General features: G+C 42.9%; 1 protein-coding gene across 1 annotated transcript; it reads left to right on the top strand.

The window, feature by feature from the left end:
• The first annotated feature begins 27 nt into the window (after positions 1–27).
• On the top strand, positions 28–18,645 carry CPSF3 (cleavage and polyadenylation specific factor 3). The gene is made up of 18 exons (XM_063442168.1): positions 28–140; positions 1,252–1,315; positions 2,520–2,617; positions 3,232–3,360; positions 3,462–3,639; positions 4,177–4,266; positions 4,496–4,646; positions 4,841–5,016; positions 5,971–6,129; positions 6,610–6,756; positions 7,017–7,169; positions 8,066–8,174; positions 9,670–9,768; positions 9,903–9,997; positions 10,331–10,418; positions 11,142–11,217; positions 11,304–11,400; positions 18,480–18,645. Exons 1-18 carry the CDS (start codon positions 70–72, stop codon positions 18,582–18,584), a joined length of 2,085 nt encoding a protein of 694 aa, XP_063298238.1. The 5' UTR covers positions 28–69; the 3' UTR covers positions 18,585–18,645.
• The last annotated feature ends 1,445 nt before the right edge of the window (positions 18,646–20,090 follow it).

Raw genomic sequence — 20,090 nt, 5'->3', positions numbered from 1 at the left:
GGAAGTGTATCATTCAGCCCTGGAACACCGGAAGTGGAGTCCTGCTAACGGAGAGAGGGAGAAATTAAAATGTCTGTAAAGAGGAAAGCGGATAATGCGATCCCAGCCGAGGAGAGCGACCAGCTGCTGATCAGACCCCTGTGAGTCCTCATTATATATCATAAAGATTAATATTTATTATATACCCCCTGTGAGTCATCATTATATAGCATAAAGATTAATATTTATTATATACCCCCTGTGAGTCCTCATTATATATCATAAAGATTAATATTTATTATATACCCCCTGTGAATCCTCATTATATATCATAAAGATTAATATTTATTATATACCCCCTGTGAATCCTCATTATATATCATAAAGATTAATATTTATTATATACCCCCTGTGAATCCTCATTATATATCATAAAGATTAATATTTATTATATACCCCCTGTGAGTCCTCATTATATATCATAAAGATTAATATTTATTATATACCCCCTTGTGAGTCCTCATTATATATCATAAATATTAATATTTATTATATACCCCCTGTGAATCCTCATTATATATCATAAAGATTAATATTTATTATATACCCCCTGTGAGTCCTCATTATATATCATAAAGATTAATATTTATTATATACCCCCTTGTGAGTCCTCATTATATATCATAAAGATTAATATTTATTATATACTCCCTGTGAGTCCTCATACAATTATACAGTGTATTGTTAATCATATAGCTTATTATGCATAATATATACCCCCTGTGAGTCCTCATATATCTTATTATATGTCATATCTTATTATTTATCATATATAACACTTGTGATCCCTCATATTAATTATTTATCATATATACCCTCTGTGAGTCCTCATATTGTTTATTATATAGCTAATTTTCTCATATTAATTATTTTATAGTGTAATATTTATCAAATATTCCCAGTGAGTCCTCATATATCTTATATTTTATTATATAAACCCCATGTTTATAATTTCAGCATCTCTCCCAAACAAGCACCCTATGCCACCCCCCTCACCTCATGCTCTAAATGATAATCTTTCTTTAATAACCTGCTAGGTACAAAAAAGAATTTAGGGTCAGTGTTAAAAAAGCAAAGCCGTCTTCAAAGTGTCCATTTTTATAGACAAAACAATAGTCTAACAATGGAAAATATAATTTTTCTTTCTTCTTTTTCAAATGATTTCGTATGACAGTTAACTTGCATTAATTAATAATTATCTCTTCTATGCAGGGGTGCTGGACAGGAAGTGGGACGATCATGTATTATTTTAGAATTCAAAGGAAGAAAGATAATGGTGAGTGCTTTCAAATAACTGAATTTTCAGTTGCCAAGCTGGGAGGAATTGTCTAAATCTCACATAACATACCTCAGTGTCCTCAAATTGCTGGCTGTTATCCATATTATATATATATTGTGGACAAATACAGCCCAGAACGCACCTTGTTCCTCCCACCTGGCAGCCAGTACCTTAATAGATAAGTGATGAATATGAATTATTTCCAGCCATACTGGCGGTTGCTAATATTTTAAATAGAAAAATAGTAAAACAGTTGCTGTCACCGGCTACTGATCATTAGACATCACAATATTAATTTACATCATGCACCTTGGGCTTGATCTTATATAACCTTCAAACACTACCGGCTGCTTAACTTGTATTTGTGGGTGCAATGCCTTTTTGTTGTTTCCTGATTGTTGGAAGGTGGGTAACTATGACAATACTGGTGTGCTGTGAGCCAAAGCCTGGGAATAAATCCTAAATATTAAGAATGGCAGCTAGGTTTTAAATCGGATTTGGCAAGCATTGATCTGAATCATAGAATTGATGCTACTCTGTTTAAAATTAAGGAAATGTTGACTATGGCCACAACTATGAGTAGAGTGTTTAGTGCTTACAAAAATAGCAAATATTTTGTCGGAACAATTGTATCAGCTGATCAAACTCACAACTTATCCAACAGACCTGAGAACCCATTTTCCTGAAGCTTAATAAAAGTATTCTATTATTATTACTTCTTACTCTCCCACCCTCTTATCCCTGTGCCTCCTAAAACTACTTAATATAGTGTGTTTTTATCCATATCTGGACATCCTTAACAGCTTTCTTTTCAGACCATGTAGATTCAGTATTAACTCTTTTTTTGTTTCCCCTAACAAAGTCCATTTACACGGTTATGCAGAATTTCAGAGCTGTACAAATGTGTTTAGAAGCAAATTTAAATGTGGTATTGAATTCTAAAGGGTACATCCATTATCAAATATACCATTTTGTGCTTTGTTAGGAAACATCCCAGGAGCTCGCTGTATAAACATTATAATTTTTCTTATGATATAGGATAGCTGAAACCATAGCAAGTCAAACTCTATTAAGAAGTAAATATCAGGCTAGGCGGGTTATTTGTCCTTTACCGGCTTTTCTGTTTCCATGAACATTCTCTGATGCTGATGTATGTATATTAAGTGCAATATACATTATCTTATTATATTTATCTTTTCAGCTGGACTGTGGGATCCACCCTGGGTTAGAAGGGATGGATGCGCTCCCGTACATTGACTTGATTGACCCAGCAGAGATTGATTTACTTCTGATAAGTCAGTAAGTAATGTCCTCAGTTTCTTCAGGCAGTAACTATTCATTTTCTGCCATTACATAAAGTGTCAACAGCTGTTGGCAGACAAACCTAATCACAAAATAACAAGGGAGCATAATGTGAATTAATTGGTTTTAGTGAGAAAGATCCAAAATCTTCTCTAGAGCTGTTACAGCGCTTTGTTCCTAGTGGTGGTTGGCTGTAGTTGGAAATTTCAGTGTATTCGGTAAAATATGAACAGTGTTCATTTAACAAACAATACTATATTCCTTTTATTGAAAACTTGAGGAAATAGTACAGGAAAACGTTACTTCAAAGGTTAGTAGATACCTGGCATAGCCTTTTAGTGAATGTAATAAAGGTGAACGCACTAAAGGAATTGAATTTTGTTTCACTTTGGGGTGTGTATGTATATAAAATCAGCGTGAGAATTCATACTGTGGCAATCTCTTAAGAGGTATTCCATACTGGAAAAAGTGGATATATATTAACATCACCCCAAAACAAGCTTCCATGTAATGGAGCTATCTATTTATCGGTGTAACACATTGCCAACCAAACCGCACGTTGTTTGGCTTGAATAGTTCTGATGTTTTACCAAGCCTGTTGTTCATCTTAGCTTCCATTTGGATCACTGTGGTGCCCTGCCATGGTTCCTGCAGAAAACCAGCTTTAAGGGCCGGACGTTCATGACCCACGCCACCAAGGCTATTTACCGATGGCTGCTTTCAGATTATGTCAAAGTCAGGTGGGTGCATTTTGAAGTATTCTAGGCACATTAACCCTTTATGTAGCTTTCATGGCAGATGATTTTTCTGGCTCTTAACTCTCCCCTTTTATTTTGTGCAGCAATATTTCAGCAGATGATATGCTGTATACGGAAACCGACCTGGAGGATAGCATGGACAAGATTGAGACCATTAACTTTCACGAGGTGAAAGAAGTGGCAGGAATCAAGTTTTGGTGTTACCACGCTGGGCACGTATTGGGTGCAGCCATGTTTATGATTGAGATAGCTGGTGTGAAGGTACGTTCAAAGGTTTTAAAATGTTTCCTCACAACACTTTCACTTGAAAACAGTAATTGATCCATGATTCCCATTAAGGGAAATGCTACGCCTGAGTGCTATATTCCTGATTAGAAGTAAACAAACTGATGTTGCGTACTTTAATAGTTAGAAATAAAAGTTGTTATAAGAAAATCTGCTGGTTTTGGACTCCTAGTAGTGTGCATTGCCCCCTACATTTATTTGAGTTTACAGGGATTTGTTTTAGCTATAAAATAAATCTGAATTATTCTTCATGGGGCCAAGGTAGGACACTCCTGATTTTTTTTTTCTCTTAAATTAACAGTTTATGTCCCTATATCTTATAATTACAGTAATGTTTTGTTGAGAGTATTTTTCTAAATGATCAGCCTTTTAAGCCTAGTGCATTCAACTACTGGCTATAGATCATAGTGAGTATATCAGTATGCTTAATTGAGATGTTGGCTTATAGTCCTAGCCATGAGCATTATACTTTGCTAATACTTTAAATTCCTATATTGTTTTTTTCCCCCCCAGCTTCTTTACACAGGTGATTTCTCCAGGCAAGAGGACAGACATCTGATGGCTGCAGAAATCCCAAACATAAAACCAGATATTCTCATCATTGTAATTATGATTTTCTATTTTGAGATAATGCTGTTGAGATGGTGCATTGTTATACAGTATGCCATGCGATCATAATGGTCCTATTGGGGGTTTCCACATGGGTGAGGGGTGTATGCTGGGAAATGGAAGACTATGTTGGTCATTGGTAATGTAGAAGGGGACGCAGAGACCATGTGTTAGAATGTCTTGTTTCCTGCAAACTATATATCTTATGTTTGTTCCTGTGCAGGAATCCACTTATGGCACTCACATCCATGAGAAGCGAGAAGAGAGGGAGGCACGTTTCTGTAACACGGTGCATGACATTGTGAACAGAGGAGGCAGAGCACTAATCCCTGTGTTTGCTCTGGGGCGAGCGCAGGAGCTCCTCTTGATTTTGGGTGAGACTTTTTTTTTTTTTTTTTTTCCTCTCTTGTGCACACCTTATATTTGTGATTCAGCATTTACAATGCAAAGAGGAAGTTAATGTGTTTAAGTAGTTTGAATGTGAATTAAGTGATTTTCACATATGATGTATTTATCATGTAAGATTCCTGTGTTCAACATTTAATGTCTTATGTCATTTATCATCCAGATGAGTACTGGCAGAACCATCCAGAACTGCATGACATCCCCATATATTATGCCTCGTCCCTGGCCAAAAAGTGCATGGCTGTGTACCAAACCTATGTGAACGCCATGAATGACAAGATACGCAAGCAAATAAACATCAACAACCCATTCGTCTTTAAACATATCAGCAATCTTAAGGTTGGTGTGGTAAAGGTTTTTTTTTTGGCGTTGTGTTTTGTAGTTTGCATAATGAATGTAAATGTTTCCTTATTTTAGATTGCATAACATTTAAACCTTGTGACAGGGGTACCCAAAAACTGATCCCCAGATGTTTTAAAAGTACAGCTTACATGATGCTTTATCATTGTAAAGGCATGCAAAGCATCATGGGAGCTGTTGTTCTACAACATATGGGTACCTTTTATACCTTTTGGGCTCCCCTGCATTATGGTGTTTATTGCAAACTGAATATTCTACAGTAATGTCCAGTGGGCAAAGAAAACATACCTGTTACTGCAAACAGGACAGGTTTCACTTCAATGTAAAGAACTAAGAGGTGCTGAGGGCACTTCTCTAAATAACTTAACTTTTAAAAGGTTTAAATTAATGCTCGCCAACGAGCTTACATTGATTGGACAGCAAATATGAACATTAAAAGAGTTATTATTGATAAAGCAGGATAAATGTATTTTGAAGCTGAAATTTTTTTTTTAAAACACATTCTTCTAATTTGTTAACTTGCTAATTGGACTTTTGTGGTCAGTAAGTGTGGGATTAGATTTTTATATTTGTTCCCTCCTGGGGAGATAATTAGTTGTGCTCCTTCAGCCAACAGTAATTCGATTGTAATCTCCACAGGCAGTATATTGGTGTACTCATAACTGTGTGTACATATAATATACAATCTCACACTCATTATACATCTGTATGCGATAAGTTCGCCCTTGGCACTGGAGATGTTTTTTCCCATGATTTGTTTCGGCAAATGACTTGCAGTAGTTGTAGTCTGTCTCGAACTGTGCAGGCCAACAATTGGGTACATCTGATCTCTTTTTTAATGCTATTATACCTGTTATGTAAAGGGCATCCTGTATAATATTTACTGCGACCTGATACAGATGTTTCAGTTCATGTGCAATGTTTCACTCCCAGAGCATGGATCATTTTGATGACATTGGCCCGAGCGTGGTAATGGCCTCTCCTGGTATGATGCAGAGCGGTCTGTCACGCGAGCTGTTTGAGAGCTGGTGCACAGACAAGAGGAATGGCGTGATTATAGCTGGTTACTGTGTGGAAGGGACACTTGCCAAAGTGAGTATGTCTAACTGAGCAGCATTAAAACATCAAATGGATGGGAGAGAAGACTTCAGTGGTGGATGTAAGCAAGAACATTAATAACAAACTCTTACTGATTGTATCTTCTCTATATAGATACAACGAAGACAACTGACTTTTTATTAAGGTTAAATAAAACTAACAATTAATTAGTTACTGGATGGGGGGGTGGAGGGTAGTAAATAATGGGGGAACTCCACTACTACACAGTTATAGTTGGAAATCGGGTGAATCGGGACACCATTTAATGATTTTTATTGCATTATTGATGGAGCAGTGAGTGAGAGGTCTCTCTGTGAAAGTGCTGTAGGATCCAAGCTCACAGAACGAGACAAGCCATTAAATTGTTCATAGGGACGAGATTACTTCAGTTAACCAATTGGGGAGAGTGTCGTTTGCTAGCTGTGTAGCGGGATTCCAGTTTTACAGTGTTTGAATTAAAATTTCTTTCCACAGCACATTATGTCAGAACCTGAGGAAATTACCACCATGTCTGGTCAGAAACTAGGACTCAAGATGTCTGTAGATTATATCTCCTTCTCCGCCCACACGGATTACCAGCAAACTAGCGAGTTTATCCGGGCACTGAAACCTCCGCACGTGGTGAGCGCATGTTGGTACCTCCCAGTGTAGTGTTATATCATTCAGTATTTGTCTGCTCTTCTTATACAGTAGACCTGCCGTGTATGAATGCATGGGTGGTGAGGTCTCCTTCAGGCAAGTTCTAGAACACACGTTTTAGTGTTGTACCGCATTTTATTTCATATTTGTCTTTTTCTACATACCAATGAAAATGCAAGTAAAGGAAGAGGTTATCTGTTCCTTTCTCTGGGGCTGGTAATGATATTTTATGATCTTTGCAGATTCTGGTGCATGGTGAGCAAAATGAAATGGCTCGTCTCAAAGCTGCTCTGATCCGAGAATATGAAGACAATGAGGAAGTGGACATTGAGGTGCACAACCCAAGGAACACAGAAGCTGTCACATTGAACTTCAGAGGAGAGAAATTAGCTAAGGTAATATTTGGTTTTAAAATACTTGGAGATTCACTGCATTAAGTATTTCTGATCTTGGGTAATTTAGCATTCTCTGAAGAACAAACGTTTGCTGACAGCTTGACCACAATCTGTGTGGGACCTCACTGTAGTAGTCCCTTAGTCATTTCATCTCAGAGAGTTTGAGCTCCTGTGCTGAACCCATCAATCGTCCAGACACTGCTGAAATCATCCATGAAGCTAAACAAGGCAGTAAATCTGGAACTTAGCTTCTCCTCAAGCCTGGGCCCACTTTGTGCTACTTTAACCCATGTTCACTTGACATGATAGAATGGATGGCCACCTTGTTTTTGTAACATATGGTTATGGTAAATAAGATTAATATTTACTTCTTGGAGAATGTGCTTTGGCCTTTAGTGTCATACATTACTTTCAAGACAGTTGGTAATTGTCTTAACAGGAAACAGTTTGCTGTAGGCAGTTTAATAAATTGGATGTTTGTTCCGCCTTTAGAAAACTACTCAATATGCATTAGGAACTTTTAAGAACCACTTCCCTAGACCAAGGGTAGCCAAGTGTTGGACCCACCTATTTTTCCCCACCACTCTCCAAATAGACTCAAGGCAAGAAATGCCCTATGAGGCTTGTAGTTCCACAAATACTGGAGATGTATGTTTGGCATCCTCTGCCCATTGTTTGTGTTTGAAGAAGCAATTTAAAGGGGGCACAGGGCCAATGCATAACAAGTCGACCATTGCGATGTTACTGTGCGTAAATCAATTAAAGAACATATTTTGTACCAAGGGCTGTACAGAGCTTAGCCAATCATACTGTTATAGAAGTTGCTCTTTTCAGACTGATCCTGTTTTGTAGACTTTTCCAATCATGAATATTTATATATCTCTTCTACCTTCCAGGTAATGGGTTCTCTAGCAGACAAGAAGCCAGAACAAAGTCAGAGAATTTCAGGGATTCTTGTGAAAAGAAACTTCAATTATCATATTCTATCCCCAAGTGACCTCTCCAGTAAGTGAAGTGCCTTTGCTTTGCTCTCCAGTAATACAAAGTGCCTTTGTATTTGTGTTATATGGTTGTTGTTTTTTTTTAGATACAGCGGATTGCCTTTGAATATAAATATTATATGGAAAATAATTATTGTTGTCTCTTGAGGATGTATTGGTTGTCTGTTTATCATTGGGTTTGAACAGATATTAAGGTGACAATGCAGTGTTTTTACAGAGATTGAATTGTTGTGAATTCTCCTGGAACATGTAATCCAGTCCGTACAATAATTGTTTAACTCTCCTCCTTTGGACTTCTTTCTAGTGAACCCTCCTCCTTTCATGTGTAATAATAAATAATCTCCACTTGCTCCAAATCTGTGTATATATATATATATATATATATATATATATATATATATATATATATATATATATATATATATATATATATAAATATTATCGTCTTTGGAGTGTTTTGATATCTAAATCATACGTTATCATACTAAAGAGGGATTTATCAAAGGTAAATTGGAGCTTTTCTGGGTGCAAACTGCTAATTCTGGGGCACAGTGCCACACAACGTGCAATAGTCATGAAAATGAATAGCATTATTCGCAACATTAAGCACAGTCTTTCCATAAAGCATTAAACTGGTTTTAATATTAAATGAGAGTCCTCAGCAGGTCATCCCCTCTGTGCTGCTTGGGCTAATGAGAAAGCATTAACCCGAGCAACATTGGGTGGCTGTGATTGGTCTCTACAGACTGTTTGCAGCCAACCACATCACCCATTGCTAGCATTGCTGGCTAGAAGGAAGTGTGTAATATCTGCCTTAGCCATACCTCCAGTAGGTTCTGGGCTGTGGGTGGCAAGGGATCATTACTTAATCTTAAAGTGCTTGAAAATGGTTTAACATTGAATAAAGGGAACCGTGCCAGAGGATTCCAAGCACTATAACAATTTAATGAGATGAAATCGGTATGGTGCCTGCAGTATCCTTAAATACTTTTATTTGGGTGTTCTGTGTCAGTGGGTACATGCTTGGCTTGACCAGAAGTCTCTACGTTTAAAAGACATTGCCAGGACTATGGGTATTTCTTTGGGCATAGGGCATTACATTTTTTATCATCTATGGCAACATAAGAAAATGCCTCTTTATGGGCAGTTCTTATCTATAAGAAGAATATTGAGTAAGTTATCCTGTTACTTTATCAGAGATTCTTCAATGATACGCACAAATATACTTGATAATTGGGTATCATTTATCTTTAGCTTGGTTTGCTATTTATGGAGAGTTTACTCCAACACATGGCTTGATACACTAAAATTGTTGCTTTTGTGCTTTCTACAGAAGTGCATTTTTATAATATTTTAGAGAGTCAGTGTGTACAGTATATGGTGAAAGCCATATTTCAACCCCAGGTTGTTGTCTCTGTGTATGTTGCATGCCTTCTAGAAGCCACTAAACCTATATATTTTTTTTAAAATGTATTTATTTTTTTGCTCTCCATCTGTAGGTTACACTGATTTAGCCATGAGCACAGTTACACAGACACAAGCCATCCCATATACAGGTCCTTTTGCCCTGCTGAGCTACCAGCTACAGCAAATTACAGGTGAGTTGTTTGTTCTGGTGCCCTACAGCAATGATTTCCGTTCTCCTCTGTAACTATAAAGGTCAGTCTGGAAAGCTATCACTGACCAGCAAAAATATGTCTCATGCATTGCTCCTCGGTGTGTTTACTTTCAGGAGAGGTGGAAGAACTTGAAATCAATGAAAAGGATGCCCTGCGAATATTCAAGGCTATCACTGTGATAAAGGAGCAAGGCATGGTTCTGTTGGAGGTGATTTATTTTTATAATTTTTCTTGAAAACAACTTATTTTTGTTATTGGAAACCACTTACAGCATACAAACATCTGATGTATTTTACCTCTTGTGTAATATATATCCCGATTCTTTACTGAAAATCACCGTGATCTGCAAGTTCATCCTCTAAACGTATTCTATGTCTTGATCCTCTGTGCTATCTTATGGCAACCAAGGGGGATGCATACATTTTAAAAATAGCTTGTTTTTTCTTTCTCGCTGTTTAAATCATCATATCTAGCTTTGCCTTTGTTGTCTTATGTTCTGTTACTTTACAACCTACTAACCCCCTGCTTTGTATCTCCTCAGTGGGTAGCAAATCCTACCAACGATATGTTTGCAGACACTGTAGTAACTGTGATCCTGGAACTCCAATCAAATCCTAAAATACAAAAAGGTACAGTCCCCTGCCCCTGTATTCCTGCAGCTTGTTCCCTCTCGATTGTATATTGTCCTGAGACCTATAAAAGTTATTAGCATGAGTAATCAATACTGCATTTATCTAACACTACTCAGTCTTTAGAAATCTTACAAACTCCCGGTGTATGTTTACCTGTCCTATCATTTGCTACCTACCATCCAGCCATACTACTAACCCAAAAAATGGGGGTTAGATGAACTTGGAGTCTGTTAGCCTGATTCCCTTGTTAATAAAGTCATAAGGACGTAAAAATAAAATAATTGGGCGGAAAAAATTTAAATAACTCCGCAAAATACAAGTAAACAAAATAAAAAATGTGGGTATCACAATGTCTTCCCACCTGAAAATGAATTTTCCAAGATTTGAATTTCAGATTTGTAGACCAAAATAGCCCAATTGAAAATGTATCGGACATAGAAAATGTTTCCAGTTGTGCTCATTTTGCCTAAAATGTTCCATTTACTTGGTTTTTGAAATTTTCCACTTTAGTGAGTGACCTTGTTACTTTCTTTAAAGCAGAACTAATAATATTCCCTCCACTACCAACTGCAAGGTTCCGGACACTCTCACTGGCTAAGTTACTCAGTAGGCCTTGTTAGAAGATAAACGAGGATTAGTTTCTGTTCTCCGATGCATTCTGTTTACTGTTTCTAACTCTTATTGGTAATCTGAATGTGACTGTATTTCTCATTTTCTCAGCTGCAACTTCAACTCACAAACTCCCCAAGCAAGTGGATATGGATACGTATAGTAGGAGGCTGGAGATCATGCTACAGTAAGTAACCCGATGGGATTTAGAAAGCGTGCTCTGAATCCACTGATATCCTTTACCTTACGGGTCATTGCTGTTTTTGTTTTCAGGGATATTTTTGGTGAAGACTGTATAAGTGCAAAGGATGGTAATTCTATCACCGTCTCTGTAGATGGGAAAACTGCTAACCTGTCTCTGGAAACACGGGTATGTCGACTTCTATAATTTTTTTGTAAATATATTTTTATTGAACATTTTGTTTTTGTTTTTTTTTGTTTTTTTGGTGGTTTTCAACATACAAAAGAGAAACATGGACTCGCAGGTCCCTTTGGTCATTCATATAAGCCCAGTGTCTTGGCGACTCGCAGGTCGCTTCCTTGAGTAAATAGCATGTGTATTGTGGACTCGCAGGTCCAGTGGTACATAGTTATGCATAGTACTCTGTTATATTTGATATGTACCATTTCTACATTGGGTAGTTTTGTATGCCCCACAGGTTTTTGTCTGTTCCCCCGTGCCTCTAGGCAGTAGTGAGACATGTGGGCCATCTAATGTGTAGGGTCCCATCAGGACACGCAGCCCCCTAGTGACCTTGTGTCTAGGGTCCTGAATGGCAATATAGTGGGGTGTTGGCCCTCTACTTTGGTATGATTCGGCTCTGCCCAGCGATATATATGGTGTTGATGGGAATAACCTAAGGGGCATCCTGCGTTTCCCTCTAAACTAATGAACTTTGTAGCTCACAAAACTGGCGCACCTCCACCCCCCCGTACTCGCGAGGCCGCAGGCCGTTTTGGGTACTGCAAGTGGTCGCACGCTGACAGGTGTCGTAGCCCCCCAGCACGCACCCGCGGGGTCGGCCCCCGCACCACTCCCTGCGTCACCCGGACCTGACAGGGGGTTGGGGGAGGGGTAGGGGGTGGGAGTGAGATACCGTGTTTTGAGCCAGGTGTGGATCGTCCCACTAGTCTCCTGGTGTCTCCTCCTGGGGATTATCGGTTCCTCCCCCCATGGTCAAGTGCACAGTCCGAAATGCCTCCGTACCTACCCGTGCCAGCCAGGGTGTCCATGTGTCTAAGTATGTCTGCATTCGGTCTTGGGCTGAATACCAGATTTCCTCTGTAACTCGTAACTCCTCCATTCTAGTAAACCACAGGGAGAGCGTTGGGGTTGTGTCTTTTTTCCAGTACAAAGGTATTAGGTGTTTTGCGACATTAAGAATTCGGATGGTCAGAGAGCATTTGTAACGTGATGTGGGGGTTGTTGTGTGGTGCAGGAGGTACGGGGCGGGCTGGAAGGGTGGGACATTGTCCGTGAACAGGGCCACTATGGCATCTATTTTCTCCCAGAACGGTACTATGAGTGGGCATTCCCACCATATGTGGAGGAAGGATCCTGCCCCTCTCTTGCACCTCCAGCAGAGGCCGTCCGTGTCCAAGTGCATTCTCTGTAAGCGTTCTGGAGTCGGGTACCATTGTGTGAGGACCTTGTAGGCCGTTTCCTGAGTTTTGCTAGCGATTGTGCAATGATGCACTAGGTCGCAGATCTTGTGCCACTGGGTCTCGGTAAGTGTTTCCCCTACAGCAGTCTCCCATTTGGACATGAAGAGGGGTGTCCCTGTTGTCGTTGTAGCATAGTGTAGAGGTAGGAAATGCTATGGAGCATGGGCCCTATATACGTCGGGGTGTTGTGGTATGGCGGTGATGTAGCTCTTAATTTGGGTGTATCTAAATGTCGTCATGAAGGGGTGGGTGGGCGTGCCCGTGAGCGTCTGTAGGGACAAGATTTTCCCATTGGCAGTCATATCTCGGAGTCTGGGTATGTTTTGATGGAAGACGCAGCGGAGGTTCCCCGGTCTTACCCCCGGTTCAAAGTCCGGATTGTACACCAGAGGTAGTAGTGGGGATGGGAAGGAGGAGAGGCGTAGTTTCCTCGCTTGTGAATGCCATATGGTTAGGGTGGCGGTGATGAAGGGTTGTTGGTAAACTAACCGCCTACCAGTCGAGGGGTCCAGCCACAGGAGGGCTGAAAGGGGCCTGCCTGCGTGGTGTGTTTCGATGGCCTTCCAGGGTTTGCTAATCCCCTCTTTTGCCCATTCCAGGGCCCGTTGCATGTGGCATGCTTGGTTATACAGTTTGAGGTCAGGAACGGCCAGGCCTCCTGCTGTTTTGGGGAGTGTGAGTTGTGTGTACTTGAGTCTGGGTTTAGTGCCCTTCCAGATAAATTTAATGAGGATGGTGCGGAGTGCCGGGAAGAAGGTGGTATGGAGTGGGATTGGTAGTGTCTGGAATAGGTAAAGTACCCGTGGGAGAATGTTCATTTTGGCAATGGCCACCCTGCCAAGCCAGGAAAAGTGAGGTGTGGCCCATTCTGTCAGGTTCTTCCGTAAGGTTCCCATCAGTGGGGTGAAATTCATATGGTATAGTTTGGATAGGTCGGCCGTGAGCTTCACACCCAGGTATTTAATAGCTGTGTCCTGCCATTGGACGGGGAAGTTTCGTCGGATTTGGTCTGCCCTCCTCCGGGGGTAGCCAATGTTGAGTATAGAGGATTTCGCGTAATTGATCTTGAGGTTGGTCTTAAACTCTGCCATGAGGTTTGGGAGGGAGATTTCTGGGTTAGTTATAAAAAATAGCATATCGTCCACATATGCTGCGATTTTGTGGTGGTCCGCCTCCACCGTCACCCCTGAGATATCTGGGTTGTCCCTTACCACTTGTAGGAAGGGCTCCAGGGCCAGGATGAATAAAAGCGGCGACAGGGGGCAGCCCTGCCTTGTTTCGTTCCTGACCGGGATTGCGTCTGTATAGACCCCATTTATGCACACCCTGGCCGTGAGGGATGAGTAAAGAGATTCTATCCACTGGCGCAAATGGGTCCCCAGGCCGACATGTTCCAGTACCGAGAATAGATAGTCCCACGCCACCCTATCGAAGGCCTTCTCCGCGTCCGAGGAGGAGAAGGCTGTCCGAGGTGCGCTGAGCGTGGTGGATCAAGGAGAGGGCCCGGACCGTATTGTCCCGGGCTTCCCTGTGGGGGACGAATCCCACTTGGTCAGGAGAGATTAAGTCTGGTATGTGTGGCTTCAACCTTGTAGCTAGTATTTTAGCGAATAGGCGTAGGTTGCAGTTAAGTAGCGATATCGGTCGGTAGCCCGTACACCGTTCGGTATCTCCCCCCTCCTTTGGCAACAGGACAATATTGGCCGCCAGTGTTTGCTGGGGGATAGTATTTCCCTCTGTTATAGAGTTGAAGGCTGAGATAAATTGGGGGAACAATGTGGCCAGGAAGGTTTTGTAGTATTTGAGGGGGAGGCCGTCTGGGCCTGGGCTTTTGCCTGTCTTCGAGGATTTGATGGCCAGGGCCAGTTCCCCCTCCGTCAGGGGCTCCTCTAGGGCCTCCGCTGCGTCTGAGGAGAGGTTAGTTTTGGTGTATTTAGAGAGGTATGCGTTCATGCGGGTCGCTCCCAAGTTAGGGTCTGCCTGAGGGGCGTGGGGGGGGGTCGCGTAAAGGTCCGTGTAGAAGCGGGTTACAGCTGTAGCGATTTGGTTTGGCATGTGGTGTAGTTGGCCTGCGGTGTCACGCATGCGTGCAATATATGTCATGGAGCGTTTTTTGTTGATCATTCTGGCTAGCAACATGCCGCACTTGTCTCCTTCTGTATAGAAGAATGATTTAGTGCGCTGGAGGGCCCTAGTGTACGATTGCCGCAAGATCCGTGCTAGTTCTTCACGTTCTGCTGTGAGTTCCCCGAGAAGTGTGTCGTCTAGTGTTCATTTGTGGGCCTGTGTTAGAGTCCCTATCTTGGCAGTTAGTTCTGGGATCATATGTTCCCGTGCCTTTTTCAGGGCAGAGGAGTGTGAGATGAGGATCCCTCTTATCACACACTTGTGGGCCTCCCATGTCAAGAGGGGGGATGTGTCCTGTGGTAAGTTCTCGGCGAAGTAGTTCGTCAGGGCTTGTTGTACGTCTTGGGCCACCTGCGGGTTGGATAGAAGGCTTTCGTGGAGCCGCCATGTCGTGGTTTTGGGTTTGTGTAGTGGCAATGTGTCGATGAGTGGCCCCTGGATGCGTCCATCGTCGGGTGTAGAGCGATGTTGAAGTCCCCTCCCAGGACTAGACAGCCTGTGGTGAAGTCGTGGAGGGCCCGGAGTGTGTCCCGGAGGAATTTGTCCTGTCGCGTGTTTGGGGCGTAGGTGTTGGCAAAGGTATAGGTTTCATCCAGGATTTTACCCCTAACAAATACATATCTGCCCAAGTTATCAGTCATGGTCGAGTCAGCTACGAAGGTATGGATTTGTGTAGGAGTATTGCTGTCCCCTTAGATTTCCCGTCCGGGTTATTGCTGTAGAAGCCTTGGGTGTATATGTGGTTACAGAGTTTCGGAGCAGCGTTGGTTTTAAAGTGGTTTTTTTGGAGATAGACCACACGGGCTCCAGTTTTCTGACAGAGGCGTAGTGCGTGTGACCTCTTTTCGGGGGAGTTTAAGCCCTTAGCGTTTAGGGATAGGAAGTTGAGTGGGGCCGGTGCGTATTTGTGTGCGGGTGTAGCCATATTGTCAAGTCCCACGAGTGTCTAAGTCGCCCCGGTCTGTGGGGGCCCAGGTAGGTAGAGCCCGGTCCGGGGCAAGCAGGGCAGAGCTGGGTAGCGGGTATCGCCACGCGGCGGGGTGCGGAGGGTTCCGCCCCTGTAATAAAGCAGAGGCACTGGTGTCAGGGGGGTAGAAATCCCCCGGCCCGGAAACCGGAGTGGGGGATGACCCCCCCTATACAGAAGACACCGACCTCGCGGGGAGTGAAAGGCGCCTTGTCAACCAGCCAACAGAGGCGGCTGAGGATCACAACAAACACTAACAGTTGTAACTTAAACCTGTGAAAAACTTCTGTCGCGTCCCTGGGGCGAGTCTCCCAGGGTATGGTCGGGTTCCAGCTGGAACTATGACCTCTTGGTGATACTTTTGTGTGTCTGCAGGAACTCTCCCCCGGGTCCCGACATTAACCCCCTTTCTACAGCTCAGATGTCTAGGATACTGGTGGATTTGAGCATGCGCCGGCGTGCATACGGGGTTATATACCAGCCAGGAAGCAATTTGAGCATGTGCCGGCACGTTTACAGCGGTCAATACAATGCAGTAGGCAATTTTAGCATGCGTGGGCGTCTATGCCATGTTATCCGCTCTGCAGTGGGCAGCTTTAGTAATGGCGGGCGCATAAACAGTGGTTTGCAGCGGAGAGGGTAGTTGTAACCTGTGCGTGCGGGTGTGCGTGTGATATGCAACGCCGTAAATAATTGTAGCATGCGCTGGCTTATATGCAAGTTAAGTACAATGCAGTGGGCAATTTCGGCATGTGCAGGCACGTGTGCCACAGAGACACAGTGCAATAGGCGCCCCCAGCGGGCCAGTGTCAACACTGGCGGACACTACCAGGTACCACAGTCCCTTGGGCCACATCCCCCAACCCACCCAACCCCATCGGGGTAGACCGGGCCCTTATGTCCATGGTGACGCTTCTGTGTGGCCTGGCTGTAGGTGGAGTGTGGGTCAGCAACTGTCCGCCCGGCATGAGGTGCTGTTCTGAGGGGCGGAGAGACAGGGTGCCAATGTGGGGTGTCCAATCTGTAGGTTGGCTAAGTTTGTACCTGGGGACAGCGTCCAAGTCCTGTAACGGGACTATTTGTGCCCTAGAGAGGGCCAGGCTGGTGCGATGCGGCCAGGGCTGGACGCAGTGTGGGGGGGAAGGGGGGAAAGTCATGCCCTCTAGCGGGCGGTACCTGTGGGTGCCCTCTACCTGGCGTCCCCATCGAGTGCGTTGCGGCAGCGCCGGTCTCGGATAGGGGTTTCTTGCGGTGGTATAGATGTCCAATGGGTCAGGCCATCTCATGTTGATGGCGGGCAGTTGGAGCTCTGTGCCCAGTGCTATGTAGTCGCTGTGTGTGCGGACCAGGAATGGACCTCTCGGCGTGTGGACTAGCAGCCCCGTGGGCATCTGCCATCTGTACCGGATCTGTTGGGCCACCAGTACCCTCGTGAGTGGTTTCAGAGCACGTCGGTAGGTCAGGGTAGCCGGTGATAAATCTGGAAAGAGTTGCAGGTCTTGGTTCCGGTAGGTGAGCGTTTGCTGGCCTCTTGCTTGTTTAAGGGGATAGTCTCCTTCAAGGCAAAATTCCATCCCTGGGTGGGCTATCTGGCGTGCCCTTAGGACGGAGGGCTCTATGAGCTCTTACAAATTCTATGGGTGCCTGGTGGTCATGGCCTAGGATCCCAATTAGTATTTCCAGGAGGCTTTCTTGTAGCTGCTGGGGGGAGTCCTCAGTTTCAGGGAGGCCTCGCAGCCTTAAGTTATTGCGGCGCCCCCTGTTGTCCAGGTCCTCAATATGAAGGGCCATGCCACGTACCTGTTCTGAGGAGGTTTCTGCAGCCTCAGCTAATTTGTTCTGGGCTTCTCTCAGGCTGCCTCCATGTGGTTTACGCGGTCTGACAGGCCCTGCATGTCAGCCCTCAGTGCCTGGATGTCCTGCCTGATTGTAGCTCCCAGTTCTGAGGTGGCCGAGCGGAGGTCTTCCTTGGTGGGCAGAGCTCTCAGGAGGTCTAACCACGGGGGTCTTTCCGAGCCTCCCGTGTGCAGGTCGGATGCCGGCGAGGAAGGCGCGGACTCCTCCGACGCCATTGATCCGTCGGCGCCATGCGGCTGTGTCGTGAGGTCCGTGGGGGTCACCAGGAACTGGTGCAGGGACGAGGTGAGCTGTCCCTTTTTGGGCTCTGGGGTCTTCCCGGTCTGTGGGGTCCTGTTTGGTCTCCCCATGTCGGCAGGGTAGCGGGTAAGATTGTGCTGTTGAGTCGGGACCCGGGCGGCGGGAAAGTTTATGCGGCCATTTTCATCGGCTGCCAAGCCACGCCCCCGACTTCTATCATGTATGTGTGCCAGAGAGCATGTTTACCCAGTGCAATGTTTGAAAATGACAACATAGACTGTAATTGTGGGGGTGTAATCATACATAAATAATCCAGGGGTGACCAAAAGGTAGATGTAGGTATAGGTTTTGTCATGTCTGTGACTAGTTCATATGGTGAAATGAGTGTTAAGCTGTTAAATGAGGGCCACAGGTCATCCTGTCTTTTTAACTGATCTAATTACACAGCCGGCACTGGACAGAACGGCTAATCAGACAATAGTCACTATTAACAAATAGTGTTAGATGATCTCTACTGGTGCTATGCGGTTTAGACATGTGGCTCTACTATGGGATATGCTAAATTATGTGCTGTTTTATTTTTTATTCTCCAGGTTGTGGAGTGTGAGGAAGGAATCGATGAAGATGAGACTCTGCGGGAACTGGTTCAGTCATCGGCGCAGCGACTGTATGATTCTCTCTGTCCGGCAAACTTGTAAAATACTAATCTTCACAATGTCTCTATTGGATTCGGGTTTTTTGTTTTTTAACATCTTTTTGTTTGTTTCTTTATTTCTATAGAGATTGTCCCATTGTACTTTCATAATGTCAGAATTGTAGGATTAAAAATAATAATTTATCATTAAAATTACCTTTTTTTTTTTGGTAAGATTGTTTCTTTCCTCTTCAAAGTATTAAATATTAGGAAATAAGCATTATGAAATATGCATATTGAACACAACACATACACGCTATATATATATATGTGTGTATAATAAAATAAAATGTAGAACTCTACAACTGGGGTCCTGCCACTAGGTGCTTCGCTTCCCTTTTAGCTCCCTGTCAATCATTGTTATAAGCTCTGTCCTTGTCAGTCAGCACAGAGAAAGCTTACAGAACCATTTCCTTTCTCCTCATTAGGTATGCGTACTCTAGCTGTGCCTAGACTGAGCTGGATTTTCATGTCATTTGCTAAATCTTTAATATACTTTTAAAAGAAAACCTATCTCATGACGGAAAAAAAAGTTCAGACAAGATAAAGGTGATTTGAATTTTTTCCCCATTGGTGTCATTTCTAGAGAAGTGATGGTTTCCCTTCACTATCGGCATTTGATAGTCTGGTGGCAACTGTAAAGTTAAACACATCAAAGTTCTACTTGGACTGGAAGCCAGTAAATGTTTGGAATACTAAGGTTTATTAAAACGTGTAGATCACATGTCATTGCTGCATTCCGGCAGTGACCGAGTCAACTCATTGGTTAAACAGGAACTATTGGTAATCTCCCCTTATACTAGTTGCATGAGAACATTGTGTGGAAATTATTTTAGGAAAGTGCCTTCACAGAAATGCCCCAGGATTCTATATTAATAGCTATAAACTGGCCATTTGCTCACTTAATCTATCTATTTTTATCACACCTGTCTGAAATATTGGAAGGAAAGCGATACCATGTAATCTCTGCAGAAAGGCCAAGGGTTAGATTTTTCTTTCAAATAAATGAAAATTGTACATATTTGTATACATTCAAATCTTATTTTTGTAAGCTGTATCAGAACTGCGATGTTTACATGGATTTTGTGGTTTTATTTTATGTCTGTTATAGCTGTGCATCCTTCTCCTATTTCAAATAAATTTTAAAGGTTTTTATTTTCAGACTTGATTGAATCAAAATGAACTTGGTTGCAAAAGGGGATTAAACATGTCTCAAGTGTTGGTTAACAAGTTCTGGTACTATGCGTGTGCTTCCCAGTCCCAGGCAGTATATTCCTTTTGAGACCGCAATATGCAAATATATGCTTCCTAGTTGGTGGGGGTGGGGGGCTGATTTACATCCGTGTTGTGATAATTATGATGCATTACTATGTCTCTAACATAGTAGGTGTGAGTAAATGCAAACACTGTACCTTTATAATCTTTTACTGTAAGTTTGTGTGCATGCAGGGATCTTTTATTTAATTTGACATAATCAGCCCTTTAATTGTTGCTGTGCATTAACTTGTCT

This window comes from Pelobates fuscus, chromosome 2 (genome assembly GCF_036172605.1).
Source record: "Pelobates fuscus isolate aPelFus1 chromosome 2, aPelFus1.pri, whole genome shotgun sequence".
Taxonomy (NCBI): domain Eukaryota; kingdom Metazoa; phylum Chordata; class Amphibia; order Anura; family Pelobatidae; genus Pelobates; species Pelobates fuscus.
This window is presented reverse-complemented; position numbering and strand designations above follow the sequence as displayed.

Coding starts and splice junctions, on each gene's coding strand:
- CPSF3 (XM_063442168.1), top strand. CDS start 70: ATGTCTGTAAAGAGGAAAGCGGATAATGCGATCCCAGCCGAGGAGAGC. Junction 9,769..9,902: donor CCAGCTACAGCAAATTACAG/GTGAGTTGTTTG, acceptor GTTTACTTTCAG/GAGAGGTGGAAGAACTTGAA. Junction 9,998..10,330: donor AAGGCATGGTTCTGTTGGAG/GTGATTTATTTT, acceptor GTATCTCCTCAG/TGGGTAGCAAATCCTACCAA.